Source organism: Suricata suricatta, chromosome 3 (assembly GCF_006229205.1).
Source record: "Suricata suricatta isolate VVHF042 chromosome 3, meerkat_22Aug2017_6uvM2_HiC, whole genome shotgun sequence".
Classification (NCBI taxonomy): Eukaryota; Metazoa; Chordata; class Mammalia; order Carnivora; family Herpestidae; genus Suricata; species Suricata suricatta.
Genome location: NC_043702.1, coordinates 129,492,990 through 129,508,235, shown reverse-complemented (window position 1 = coordinate 129,508,235; position 15,246 = coordinate 129,492,990). Strand labels below are relative to the sequence as shown.

General features: G+C 38.0%; 1 protein-coding gene across 4 annotated transcripts in view; it reads left to right on the top strand.

Annotated features, from left to right (window-relative positions):
• The window catches only part of PLA2G4A (phospholipase A2 group IVA), a 148,615-nt gene that overhangs the window by 34,047 nt on the left and 99,322 nt on the right, over nt 1–15,246 (top strand). For 3 of the 4 annotated variants that reach the window (XM_029935174.1, XM_029935171.1, XM_029935173.1), the window contains one exon: nt 9,184–9,265. In XM_029935174.1, the coding sequence (XP_029791034.1) occupies nt 9,184–9,265 (82 nt within the window). Of the gene's footprint in view, nt 1–8,823; nt 9,075–9,183; nt 9,266–15,246 lie in introns of those variants that run through there. The other variant, XM_029935172.1, reaches the window with a different exon arrangement.

Here is a 15,246-nt window from a genome sequence, read left to right as displayed (position 1 = left end):
GGAAAAAGACTGTGTGTGTATGTGTGTCTGTGTAAATCATTTTAGTGACAAAATTGCCTGCTCTAGTTTTCAAAGATACTTTACAAAATATGTAAGTGGGCATGCTCAACACAGAACAATTTTAGTAAAAAGCAAAGATTGGGAAAACTAAGTCAGCTAACTTGTAATGAATGGTGTCAGACAGGCCAACACACTTTTGGCTGCCTCAAGGCATAGAAGATTGGCCTTATTTTTACCACCCCTGTAATGCAGTGACATGTTGGAGAATCCCGTGGGCTGATGCAGCAATTTACAGCCAGCAAGTTCTCTTGATTCCCATAGTACTGGCTTTTAAGAACCTGGTAGAAAATGGAATGATAAACCTATGGCAGAATTCAGTTTCCATATGTTGAGAGTTGTTGGGACATGCTTTCCAACCTGAAGGATGTTTGTATCTCCAGGATCTATTGAAATTCTTTTGGACCAAGGAGACCAATTTTACAAGGATAGATCAAGTATAAAATATTTATAAAAATTTCCAGCTTTTTATTCTGAAAATGAGTCACTTCCCTGGAGTGAAAAAGAATCCACACCTCTTCCCACCACCTATTAGCAATGGAGGGCCACCATCCATCCCACAGCCACAGAGGACAACTTTAATGCTGTCTTCACATTAGAGACAGTCAACCACATGGGCAGGCTAGCGTGACTTCCTGCTAAATACAGGGACCTTTGAAAAACATCATTGTGGGATGACTGGAAATTTTACCAAGAAAGTAGAAAGCTATTATTCTAGATTATTATGGTCACATGGTAGGGGTGGGGGCGGGGGGACGGGCAGGAGCTCTGAGTAAGTTGTCAAAGAACTAGTATTCTAGTGCTGGTTCCTGTCTTCAGTTACGTGCTCATGAGCACCTAAACTGAGTTTTAGCTGCTTCATGTGGAAAAAAGTATGAATAGTGCCTAGTGTATCTGCTCCACAGGGCTTTTGTAAATAATAAATTGAAATGTGTATGTAAAAGTATTTTGTATGTGTATGTAGAAGTATTTTCTAGACACAGAAAAGAAAGGCATTTCCAGCCAAGGGACCTCAGAAGGTAAGATACTGGTACTCAGGAACCAAAAATATAAAGATGGCAAAACTCCAGTTGTAAAAGCCTAGCACTGGGCAAAACTAATAACTAGTTTTATGGCAAATAGCATATTTTTGCATGTGAGCACTACCAAGTTCTAGAAAAGTGAAAAAAGGATGGTTATTGATAAGCTTCTAATCTTTCCCTGATAGCAATCATTCCTTACGGTGCAGTCTATGACATTTTCAACTTAAAACAGGGGTGGGGGGTGGTTTACTAGGATACTAATCGTTAGAAGGCTCATCATGTCTCAAGGCTGCTTAGTCTCAGCCTCCTCCTCTCTGGATCAGCAAATGCCCCTGTGGCAAAACTGTGCTTACCTCTCTGGTTTGCTATGCTCTCTTTGACTTTTGATCTCTCTCCTGGTAGTTAAGGCCTTTCTGTATTGTTAGTTCTTTGTTACTGTATTAGTCAGTGTTCTCCAGAGAAACCGAATCAATAGGATATAGACAGAGAGACAGAGGGAGAGTCTCAGTTTAGCTTCTAAACAAATTTATTGCTCACAGTTCTGGAGGCTATGAAGTCCAAGATCAAGGCAGCAGCATGGTTGCATTTGATGAGGGCCCTCTTCCTGGATTGTAGCCACTTCGTCCTCACAAGGTCGAAGAGACAAGGAATCTGTCTAGATTCTCCTTCATAAAGGCACTAATCCATTCATGAGAGTTCCTTGTACCTCCCAAAGCTCCCATCTCCTAATCTTTGAGGGGTTAGGATTTCAACAAATGAAATTTAGGGGACCCAAACATTCAGGCCATAGCAGATAGATTTAGATATGGAAATTTACTTTGAGGAATTGTGTCCTGTGGTTATGGAGGCTCTGAAGTCACCCATTCTGCCATCTGTAAACTGGAGACCAGGGAGAGAGAGGGGTTTAATTCAGTCCAGTTCTGGAGGCTGGAGAACCCAGGGGGCTAATGATATAAATAGCAGTCCGAGGTCAGGAGAAGATGAAAAGAGGGGTTTCAGCACAAGCAGTAAAACTGGGAGAAAGAGGCATATTCCTTTTTTTGTTCTGTTCAGGCCTCCAACAGATTGGCTGATGCCAGCCCGCGCTGGGGGAAGGCAGTCTACTTTTCTGAGTCCACTGATTCAGATAATAATCTCATTTGTAAACACCCTAACAGCACACCCAGAAGTAATGTTTAATCTGAGTACCCCAACGCCAGTCACAGTTACTTTTAGGAAAATCATTACACTCTTTGTAAAACCTTATCTAGTCTTCAGTTATTTTCTGTGGGAAATGGTAATCCAGAGAGTTTAATCTGCGGTTATCACACGTGGAATTCCCCCTTTACTTTCACTCAGAATCAGTAGTGCCTCTACATAATCCCCAGAAGAGAGAGAAAAGTCTGATCTTGAAAGAATTTTGCAGATGGTTCAATTATCCCTCAAACTTGACATTCAGTATTATTCAATGTGAAATTCTAACATGGGAGTCTGGATTTGTTTGAGGGAACCCTTGACAAATCCCATGTCATTGGTGAAATAATTGCCATTTTACAAATGAGGAAACCAAGGCAGAAAAACTAAGATAGAAAATATAAGGCAACTTATTATAAATACCCTTTTGACTTATGTTTATGTCTTTTAGTTATGAATCTTTCACTTATTGCTTAATGACAAAAACACAAGAAGACCAAGAGAAGGTTTTTTAAGAAGTCCCTTAAAATAAAGATAATAAAGTCCCTAAAAATAAAATAAAAATAAAATTACCCCAAATGGCATCTGTAAATATATCTATATTTTCAAGTGTGTTGGATCTACTAGACTTAGTGTACACATCTGAAAATCATCAATGCAAAGACATCTTAGATTTGAATGAACATGACATATCATATATGTTGGTAATTCCAAACCAAAGTAAGTATTTCTGCCACCCAAAACATCTTTAAGAATGTGTGGGGAAAACTTTTCAAAAGCAGATGGTGCTTCATGTGTTCTAAAGAGCCTCTCCAGGAGAATGAGGGGCACCTGTATGGCTCAGTCAGTTAAGCATCCCACTCTTGGTTTCAGCTCAGGTCATGATCTCACGGTTCGTGAGTTCAAGCCCTGCATCAGGCTCTGTGCTGACAGCCTAGGACCTGCTTGGGATTCTTTCTTTCCCTCTCTCTCTGACACTTCTCTGTCCACTCCCTCTCTCTCTCTCTCAAAATAAGGAGATAAACTTTTAAGAAGATAAAAAAAAAGATAAAGAGCCCCTCCAGGAGAACAAAGGTGTACCTCCCTACTGCATGGTCCTTAACTCAGCCATAACTACTCTAAGAACAGTGTACATTTCTTCAGGGATATTACCGAAGTAGGAAAAAAGCTTATATTAAAAAAAAAAAATTTGTGTGTGTGTGGTACTATGGCTACTTAGTCACTGTTTGATCAGAATCTATATCTCAATTAAAATTTAGGTGCCAAAAATTGGGGTGAGTGTTTAATTTTAGGTATTTCTAAGATGTTATAGTCACTCTAAATTTAGTTGAATGTGTCATTAAGTGAGTATTTTAGATGTAAACTGTCATCATCAATTTAAAAAAAATTTTTTGGGGTGCCTGGGTGGCTCAGTCAGTTAAGCATCCGACTTCTGCTCAGGTCATGATCTCGCAGTTCATGGGTTCGAGCCCTGTGTCGGACTCTGTGCTGACAGCTCAGAGCCTGGAGCCTGCTTCTAATTCTGTGTGTTCCTCTCTCTCTGCCCCTCCCCTGCTCATGATCTGTCTCTCTCTGTCTCTCAAAAATAAATACATGTTTAAAAAAATTTTTTTGAGAGACAGAGATAAAGAGAGTGAGAGAGAGAGAATGAGCAGGGGAGGGGTAGAGAAAGAGGGAGACACTGAATCCCAAGCAGTCTCCTGCTCTGAGCTGTCAGCACAAAGGCCGATGCAGGGCTCAGACTCCTGGACCACAAGATCATGACCTGAGCCGAAGTCAGCTGCTTAACCGACTGAGCCACCCAGGCGCCCCATCATCAGTTTTTTTTTATAGTGGTTTTCTGCTAGAACAGTCTCAGTAATCTCAATTAAAATAGGACTTAAAATCTTCTAACATCAGTGAAAATGAACCCTATAGCATACTTTAATTTTTAAACATATATGCATATTTATTATGGCATATTTATCACTGTATTTAATATATATACATATTGTGTAAGTGGAAAGTTTCTTGGTCATGAGGGAGAAGAAACTCAAATCAGATTTCTGATTATGATTTTCTTTTAATGAAGAAAAATCTAATTCTGTAGTTTCAAGTTCTGTTGACAAATTAGGTGTTTTGGTCACTAGGATAATTTGTGCATACAGCAATCCATGAGTGAGAAAAGAAGAGTTAGAACTGTAGGTTGTAAATAGTTAAACCACACACTCTCGAAAACTGAGAGTAGGAACACAATGCCTGTGCCTCTCAAATGCATTAGAATGAAACTCAACGGGTGTTTTGGACCTTAGGATAATTTGTGCCTGCAGTAATCCATGACTGAGAATTCTTTAAGAGAGTTTAGATAGAATTGTAGATTGTAAATAGTTAAACTGGTCACTCTTAAAAAATGTGAGAGAGTAGTAGGAACACAATGCCTGTGCCTCTTAAATGCATCAAAAAGAAACTCCACACCAGGAAGTGAAACCAAAAATAGGTATCTTATCTAAAACAGGATCCTAACTCTTAGATGGCATCAATGCAGCAGTTCTTTTAAAAATATTTCTGAAATCTGTTTGAAATTGCCTGTTGCTGATAATGGTGATCACAATCTCTGGGTTCAGTAATGAGATTCTGCAGTCTTTATCATACTAACAGTCTTTGGTTTTAGAGTTAAAATTGAGCAATGGCAGTTAAGTAGAGAAAGAAAAACATTTGCATGCAGAATGTACATACGTTCTCCATCAGATTTGTTTTATGATTGTTTCTTAGGTTCTTTATAACAATAGAACTTTCAACAGATTAGAACAATCATCAACTTGATTTTTCACTGACTGACTGTTCTCGTTTCCAATGCCCAATCATTTTAGTTACGATTGTTAATATAATTCTCCAGAATGAATTTAATATGGTAGCTATTTTCATAATGATTGGGAATTTGTGAGAAGAAAAAGGGTCATGATTTTCATGATGGAAAGATCAGGGATGAAAAAGACACTCAAAGTAAGGTAATCCAAGACCTGAAGGCAAAGCTTAATCTTGGTGGCTGAGTCATTGTATTGAGCTTATATTTGACATCTCAATTGAAATATGGCAGCTCTGTTTGCCAACTACCAGCTAGCATTGTGCTGAGTCATCAGTTTCCTCCAGGGAACACTGGTTGTGGATTCAATAATATCATTTCCTCTGGTATTACCCCTGAGACATAACCAAAAGTCTCCTATCCAAGTCGGAAGCTAGTCTAGTCCATACTAGTTTTAAATTATAACTGATATTGGCCCCAGGAAACATCGCAAAGAATTATCAAAAGATACCTGGTTTTGATCGAAACTGAACATTTTTCTCGAAGAATTGTTCTTATTTCATAAATACTATAATCTTTACAGCTCTTATAAGGAAATGGGCATGATTTGACACTCATGTTTTGAAAATAACTCACAGGTAATCTGAAGATTTATGATGTTTCCAAAATTAACTTATAAGAACCAAGAAATGGGTGATTTGTCCCCTATTTCCTGTGAATGGTTTGCAAGTATTTCATTCACTATAGTTAAGGCAGAATTGAAGCTAATGGAAATAAAAGCAGATTAAAACAGTTGAATCATAGAGGAAATAACTCAGTTACTAGAGGAACTTCAGATCAACTACAGATATGACAGACAGACTAGATTATAACTACCACTTTAATAAATGGAAACAGCCTTTTTCACTAAAGGTGTAGGTATTTGGTGTTATTCTCTGTGTAAGTGAAGGAATGTGCAAAGATTGAAGACATTGGGGACAGTACGAATGGATTCTAATTCAAGTTTAACTTTTCCTATCTATGAGATACTGGAAATTATTTAACCTCTCAGAATCTCACTTTAGTTATACATAAATATAAATAATACCTGTGTTCTTTATCAAGTGGAGAAAGTTCCCATCTATTCTTTGATTGCTGAGAGTTTTTATCCTAAATAGGTGTTGAATTTTGTCAAATGATTTCTTTGCACTATTGATATAATCATGTTATTTTTCCTGATTAGACTGTTTATGCGATGGACTACATTATTTGATTTTTGAATGCTAAGCCAGCCTTGGATACTTAGGGTAAATCCCACTTGCTTGTGTGTAATTCTACTTGCTAATAATTTGTTGAGAACTTTTTCATCTATGTTTATGATAGATACTGGCCTGTAGTGGGTTTATTTTTTCTTTATAATGTCTCTGGTTTTGTTATCAGGGTAATGCTGGCTTCATAAAATGAGTTAGGCATTATATCTTCTGCTTCTGTCTTCTGAAAGAGATTGGAGAGTATTGGCTTAATTTCTTCTTTAAGGGTTTAGTAGAATTATCAGTGAATCCATCTGGGGCTGATGCTTTCTGTTTTGGAAGGTTAAGTATTGATTCAATTTCTTTATAGATTTAGGCCTATTCAGCTTTTCTATTTCTACTTGTGTGAGTTTTGGTAGATTATGTCTTTCAAGGAACTGGTCCATTTCATCTGGGTTATTAAATTGTGGGCTTGGAGTGGTTCATAGTATTCCTTTATTATCCTTTTAATGTCCACAGAATCTGGAGTGAACTTCCCTCAGTCATTTTTGATATTTATAATTTGTGCTCTCTTTTTTTCTTTTTACCCTGGATTATCAATTTTTTTTTTACTCTTTTTAAAGAACCAACTTTTAGTGTTCATGATTTACTCTATTGATTTTCCATTTTTCATTTTATTCATTCCTGCTCTAATTTTTTACCATATTTCTTCTGTTTACTTTGGACTTAATTTTTGCTGTTGATTTTAAAAGATTTTCTTCTTTTCATATATGCAGATCATGAAATAAAACTTGAAATGTACACATATATGAAATAATATGTATATGTATGTAAATCAGAGTGAGAAAGTCACAAAACAGAGAGACTGGGAAAAGAGATCAGAGCACTCTTTATTAAAGAGCTCTCAGGCAAGGTTCCCTGGTCTGGACAGAATGGGCCAGGGAATTCACACTGAGGGGACAAAGAGTGGGGCCTTATATAGGGCAGTAGTTCCAGGGGTGTGTCCAGGGGCAGAAGACCTTCTTATATGGTGAAGAGATGAGGCCAGAGCAGATGACGCGTTTTCCAGGAATCTGGCAGTGGGCAGAAAGTTCCAAAATGGTGGTCCATCTGCCATCTTGGTGTTGTTCCGCGGGAAAGTCCTGGGATGGTGGTCTGTCGACCATCTCGGTGTTCTTTTCCCTGAGCCCACCAAACCCGTCAATGTATATCAAAATACATATTTTTAAATTTCCCTCTAAGCACTGCTTTCACTGCATCCTCCAAACTTTAATAAATTGTAGTTTCATTTTCATTTAGTTCCAAATATTTAAACATTTCTCCTGAAACTTCTTCTTTGACATGTGTTATTTATAAGTGTGTTAATCTCCAAGTACTTTGTGATTTTTCCACATATCATTCAGTTTTGACCTCAGTTTAACTCAATTGTGGTCTGAGAGTACTTATTGTATGATTGTTCACATGAGCTTAAGAAGAATGTGTATTCTGGTGTTGGATGAAGTAGTCCATAGATGTCAATTATATCTAGTTGACTTAATGTGCTGTTGAATTGCAATGTGTCCTTACTAATTTGCTGCCTGATGGTTCTATTTCTGATAGAGGAATGTTGAAGTCTCCAACTAATGTAGTGAATTTTTTTTTTTTTTTGGTGGGGGCAGCATGCGTGATTTTTGGTTGTATAGGGCAACACACTTTCTTACAGGCACTGATTTCATTTATAATTGATAATTTCATTTATATAGAATAAAACTGGCTACTCGAGCACCTCTGGGTATAGAAGGTATTTCTCTTCAATAATAAACTTGAATAAGAATAATCTTGAAAGATTTTACATGTTTCTCTTTCTTTTTAAATAAAGTATCGTCATCATTCATGACTTCACTTCTTCCTGATGGTACATTATAAATCTGAACATAGATTATTCTATTGATAGAGTAATATCTTCAGAAACTGTTAATGCTGTATAACTTTTGATTCTGTATCTCACTACTGCTGGTCCTCTATATGAATCTATGTTTAACAATTTTTTTCTCCCTCCCTGAGGTTAGACTATCATAACTCATTTATCAATATTGCCAATATCTTAACTTTTTAATATCCAATTATGGACTTCTTAAAGAGCTAAGCAAGTCTGTTTAAAGTCAGAAAAGATAAGAGTAGCTTATAAATGTAGACTTCTTCTAAGATTAAACATGCTTGATCTTTAGATAAAAATTTTGTAATCTTTTCAGTTGCTCAGAGAACTTAGTGAATTCCTGCTTCCTTACTCTGTTTTGGTTGATAAAGTTGTTTAGTGACGACTTTCAAGTTAAGTGAAGTATTTGATAGTCTTCAACCTGTTATTATTTATTATGTGCATACAAGCTATTAGGCTAAAAGAAAATTTAAACATTGTTGCATATGGTTTATAACAAATGCATTAAAAATAATATAAATAGTTTACCAGTCATTGCCTCGGATCCGAAGGATTTTTAAAACTCCCCTGGGAATGTCTTGCCAAAGAAAACTTTCATTCAATAGTAACAATAAAAACAAACAAATCTGAATAATGCAAACATCTTGCTCCGGCTTTGCCTTTCTAAGCCCTGCTTCCTTGTCATTCAGTACAAAGCCTGATTGTCTCCCTGAAGGCTAGCAGTCCTGATTTACATTTCCCCTCAAGCTTGGTAAACCTGACAGCAGACGAGTTCCAGCAGTCAAGTTGTAGTGACATTTTTAAAGCATGATCTAAACTTTTCAATAATTCTGTGGTGAGAGAGAGGAGAGAGAGAGTCGAATAAGGAACAGCCCTGGGATCAAAGGATGTTTCTGGTATGAATGTTACTTCCCTTCACCCTGAAGTCTCAAGGAAACAACGAGAATAGTTTGCTTGGATCCTATATTGGAAGCTTACTTTTACTTTACTATTATTTGTTTCCAGGTGGAGCACCAGTATTCCCACAAGTTCACAGTAGTGGTGTTACGTGCCACCAAAGTGACCAAGGGGGCCTTCGGTGACATGCGTAAGTGTCCTTATTTGCTTTTCTGTTGAAAATACATAATCTAGTTGCTCCAGCCCTCTGACAAACCAGGGGCTCCCTCTCTTTCAAATGTGGTTATCTTTGTCTAGATCTTTGATAATATTTCTAACAGTTCTCTGATGCTCTGCTTTCTGTCAAAATATTATTTCATCTTGACTTTACATTAATTGAGAGGACTTGGAGTCAGAAAAAAAGGACTGTCTTATGAGATACAGATTTTTGGAATTAACATAAATTCAATTTAATTCTGTTTTGAAAAGAGTGCTGAGTCAAGACTTCAAACAAGTTGCCTCTGAGGCATTGTGCCTACAGGATTTAAAAAAATGCAGTCTCTCTAGTTCTTGTGCCCGTAAATGTGTTTATTATGTGTGGAAATAGCTATAGAAACTGGTGCAGCACAGCTTCCAACAACGTGAACCACAGCATGAGGATCATGTTGAATGAACTTGCTGACAATATCCTTCACCATGCATGGAAAAGCCGTTTTCCCAGTTAATCTCACCACTCAAAAGGCAGGGGTCCTAGGGGTGGGAATACCAAGAAAGATGGAGAAGGATTATGATGATGAATTTGGTAACGTTTTAGACTATTGCTAAACTATGGGAACAGGCATTTACCTCTCAGAACAGGTTTTGGAGAAAGCATGGAGATTGTAGTTTGTCCGTCTGGGAAGCGGCAGGGAAGGCTGCCTTGCTGAGTGATGTTGAAACTGGTACTTGGAGGAGAAAACCTGGGTGTTGAGAGGGAGAAGTCCCAGGCGAAGCAAGCAGAGCTTTTGAAAGTGAGAGAACAGAGCGCTTGTAAGGAACTTGAAGAGACCCAGCGTTGTTAGAGAACAGATGGCAAAGGGGAAGGGGGACCACCACTGATGTAACAAAGACTGAGGTTGATATTTCACCAGAAATGCAATGGGAAAAGTGTGATCGCATTTTTGTCATGTCACAAATTGAAATTTTCTTTTAAAAAAATCTTTGCTCTGGGGATGCCTGGGTGGCTCAGCCGATTAAGTGTCCAACTCTTGTTTTCGGCTCAGGTCACACATCTCACAGTTTCATGAGTTCAAGCCCCGCTTCGGGCTCTGCACTGCTTGCTTGGGATTCTCTCTCTCCCTTTCTTGCTCTTTGCCCCTCCCCCACTCACGCTGTCTCTGTCTCTCTCAAACAAATAATCCTTTTAAAAAATATTTTTTAAAAAGTCAGAAGTAAAATGGGAAACAGGATGTAGAATCTAATGGCAAGAGTTTTGGATGCGCACTAATTTTCATGAGAGATTAGAGTACAAGAATAATTTCTTCGACTCTCATCTGGACCAGGAATTTATATTCTAAATTTTATCTCCTCCTTTAATCCAACTCATTTAACCATTCCTTGGTCAGTGTTCTTCTGAAGTTATTTTTATTTTGCTTTTTATAATTGTTAGTATTTTCATCATTTAAATAAGAAGTCACTGGAAGAAAGGGCCATATCAGAAACCCTATTTAAAAACTGGTTTATTCTTCATGAACTTGAGAAAAGGCACAGGCTTTAAAATTTTGGATTTTTTTAATGTTTCTTTTATTTATTTTTGAGAGACAGAGAGAGACAGCTAGAGCAGGGGAGGGTCAGAGAGAGAGGGAGATACAGAATCCGAAGCAGTCTCCAGACTCTCTGCTAGCTGTCAGCGCAGAGCCCGACGAGGGGCTCGAACCCACGAACCGTGAGATCATGACCTGAGCCGAAGCCCAACGCTTAACCGACTGAGCCACCCAGGCACCCCAAGGCACAGGCTTTAAAGAGGTCCACTGTTAGGAAAGCTCTTCTTAATTCCCTTGAAGCCTAGGTCAGTAACTTGCCAGGCTTGCAAGTTAATAACCTAATTTGACTTTTAAAAAATAGTTACGTCTTATACAAAGCAGCAGCAACCCTTTCCTATAGCGCAGAACTCCGTCATTCAGACACAATGGGTGTTACTGTGGTTAAGAGGAGCCCACACAGCCGTTCAAGCTCTGTACTCTGTGAGTCACCTTCAGCCGGTGTGAATCTGACTTCCTAGCTACTTCCCCCATAGGCACAGGTATTTGGGCCGTGGTCATTTATTAGAATTAAGCCAGGGGAGATAGTGGTGTAGCAGGTGTCATTTTAAACCTATGTGAGTTGACACTGATAGTAATATTTATATATGAACATGAGATATTAACTCATGAAACAGGGAACAGGTTCATTTTGGATCCTCACAGTGTACACAACACAGTTTAGACCCTTCGTCTTAGAAGCTTCCTTTTGACAATGAAGGACCCATGCATGGAAGGAATAGCCACTGGAGATTAGTCACTATAGGAGAAAGGACAGTGTTACAACATTCTGGTAAATGTTTTCTTCAGCATTTGTAATTTTATTTTATTTCATTTGAGTTATTACATATTTTTTGGAGGAGGGGAATTGTTGCTAACCCTGTATATCACCTTAAAGAGTTTATAGAAAGTCAGGAAGTGATAAGAAGGAAGAAATAGAGAAAGTCTTAGAGAAATGAATTCAGTGAGAAGGTTAGCATGAAAAAGTGAAGGAGTGCTCTGCATCGCCAAGCACTTTATTCCTGAGAAGCTGAAGGAGATTATTACAGTGAGAAAAGGTGTTGGCAGTAGCTGTCACTTTCCTAAGAGGAGTTTTGATGATACTGTGTGGTGAGCTTGGTCAATACAAATTACCAAGTAAACTGAATTTGGATTCTTGGTCTACAGAATCTCTTCCAATATAGACAAGGATAAACTACAAAAAATGCCCTAAGAGCTGTGAAGATCATGATAGCATAAACCTACACCCTCTTCTGTTGTTGATAGTGTCTGCATTTATTTAAGAAGGCAAATTTCCATAAAGTTTTACGTATTGATAAAGAAGAATGACAGATTCCTCCTGGGTTTTTTGGTTTTGCCTATATAGTGGGGGCTTTCTCAAGGGTGCCACAAAAAATCAAATAGTTGGTTCCTGGTAAAATACCTATATCTGCCTTTTTCTTTTCTTTTTTTTTTTTTGAGATAATATGAAAAGTATATCTATTTTTTATTTTGTCCCTTGATAAACCATCCTTTCTAATTATCTCCATTTAAAAATATCACGTGTTATTGTCAAAACATCATAACGAAATTAGCAACATCCCATGAACTTTCTTTTAAGGGTTCAGAGTTGGCATTTTAATGAAAACATCTCACTCATTTCGTAGTTTTTACCTAAGAGCCTGGGCCAGCCAAGGATAGGACAGCCCCTTCCCAGAGCTGGTTGCTAATCTCCACGTGTGTAAATGTATCATTTATACCGGTATCCCAGTGCCCACCCTTCCGTGCATTCTTATGCTCACATCATATGAAGAGATTGTTTGAAATTCCATAATTGCAACTGACTCACCATAATCTTATTTTTAAAATAATACTTTGCCTTAATCTGTCAATATTAACATAACTCTCCTTTTAAAGCTATAGTATTCTATACATATGCAGTCCAACCTTGGTTTGCGAGCATAATTTGTTCTGGAAACATGCATGTAATCCAAAGCACTTGAATATCAGAGTGAATTTCAAGGACTATTGGCTCAGTTGTGATCATGGGATGTTCGGCATCACACACTACTCTTATTGCAAGACATCGCTATTTATCAAGTTAAAATTCATTAGACATGTTTGCTCATCTTGCAGAGCACTCGCAGAACAGGCTACTGTCAGTCCAAGGTTTTACTATATATTAAATATAACATGTAGCCAGGAGCATGTCAACATTGCAGCAGGTGCAAGTGTTGGATTGATATATATTAGACTCTGTATGTTTTTTAATATTTACTATTTTGAGAGCGAGAGAGAGAGAGAGAGAGAGAGAGAGAGCGAGCAAGCAGGGAAGGGGCAGAGAGAGATGGAGACAGAATCTGAATCAGGTTCTGGGCTCTGAGCCGTCAGCACAGAGCCAGATGAGGGGCTCAGTCCACGAACTGCAAGATGTGACCTGAGTCGAAGTCGAACACTTAACTGACTGAGCAACCCAGGCGCCCCTAAACTCTGTATTTTCTATTGTTCCTTTCCTCTTCTACCAGAAGTTATATATTTGCAGAATGACTACAGTGACCATAAAATTTCAGTTGGTAATAGAGTTTTCTTTGTGCATATGAGAAATGAAACACACAGCCCTGGCCATAAACCTGATTTTAAAACCAAATGAAAGAGCTGGCACAAATGTTTCAGCTACTCTAGGATAGAGTTTCTGTTCCGTTTTATGTTGGGGAGAACACAGGTCAAATGTGATAATGGAGGCCAGTCTCACAACTGGATAGAGTCATGTTTCATTCCCTAAGATGAAATCTGAAAATGGATATAGTGTTTTTGAAACAATAAAATACTATACCAGTATTAGATATTTTTAATATCCTAATTATGCAAATATATTAATGATTCTTATCTGGTCTCAATAGACACTTAACTCTTTCTCTTTACAAAATTAGCATCACCAACAGTAGGGTTTCCAAAGACAGTTGTGGGATTGCAGGTAGATCTACTTTCCTTAAGTATTTAGAAGAACATAGAGCTTAATTCTAAAGTTTAAGCTTTAAGAGAAATAAATATATTTGGGAGAATTATGAACTCATTATATTGAGACCAGTTTTTATAAGATTGTATTGCTTCATATCTTAAGCTACTCTTCTAGGGTTTTCTTAAAAACCTTAAGCTTTATTTGTATAAAGTCTGTGTCTGTGGGTAAAAGATGTTTTATTATAGATAAACTCATAGCAAGATCTAGATTATGTTCCTAATATTTTTTCTTTTTTTTCTAATGTTTTTATTTATTTTTGAGAGAGAGAGTGCGAGCAAGGGAGGGTCAGAGAAAGAGGGAGATACAGAATCCAAAGCAGATTCCAGGCTCTGAGCTGGCTCTCAGCACAGAGCCCAATGCGGGGATCAAACCCACGAACCACAGGATCATGACCTGGGCTGAAGCCGAATGCTCAACCGAGTGAGCCACCCTGGCGCCCCGCGTGTTCCTAATTTTTAAACAGCTGTGCCATTTACAGGTGCAAAGCTGACCTAATCTCCCCCAGTAGGGCTTTTCAAACATTAATGTCCATGTGAGTCACCGGCGGTTATTATTCAAAGTGTAGATTCTGATTCAGTACGTCTGGGAAAGGTATCCCTCTTTCCTCTAGTCTTGCTCTCCCAAGCAGCAGCCTCAATCCCCTCACCTCTAGGCCAACCAGAGGATTTAGCCTCTTCAAAGGACATGACCTGCAATGCCTAGTGTTAATAATTCCCTGGGAAATGAGCTTAGAACTCAACCTTCCTATTGGTAAGTGTTAGCCTGAGAGGCAAGTGTATGTGTATGTAGGGGAACATTATCTATTTAATTTTTTGAGAATCGTCAGCAGCAGCAAGAGCAATGTAGAAATTACTATGAAAATATATTATTTCTGTAGACCTTCTTGCGTATCACAATGATCAAATCTCTAGGGAACAGGCAGAATATATTTATGAAAATGCATGGCCTCCAGAGGCAAAACACTACTCCCTTGTCTCATGTTCTTGGGCAAGTTTCCTCTGTCTTCTTTTTTCACCATAGAGATGTTATGAGAATTCAGTGCATTGACTAATGTGAAGCGTGAAGCACTCACATGTATGCCTGACAGAAAGTAAGTGCTCGATAGTATTATCTATTATTGCTAAAATGATTTCAGATACCAACATAAGAAGACATTTCTTCCTTCCTTTCTTCCTTCCTGCCTTCCTTCCTTATATGGGTATTTTATGTGTATTTTTTCTTTCTTTCTTAATTTCTTTCTTTCTTTCTTTCTTTCTTTCTTTCTTTCTTTCTTTCTTTCTCTTTCTTTCTTTCTTTCTTTCTTTCTTTCTTTCTTTCTTTCTTTCTTTCTTTCTTCCTTCCTTCCTTCCTTCCTTCCTTCCTTCCTTCCTCCCTCCCTCCCTCCCTCCCTCCCTCCCTCCCTCCCTTCCTTCCTTC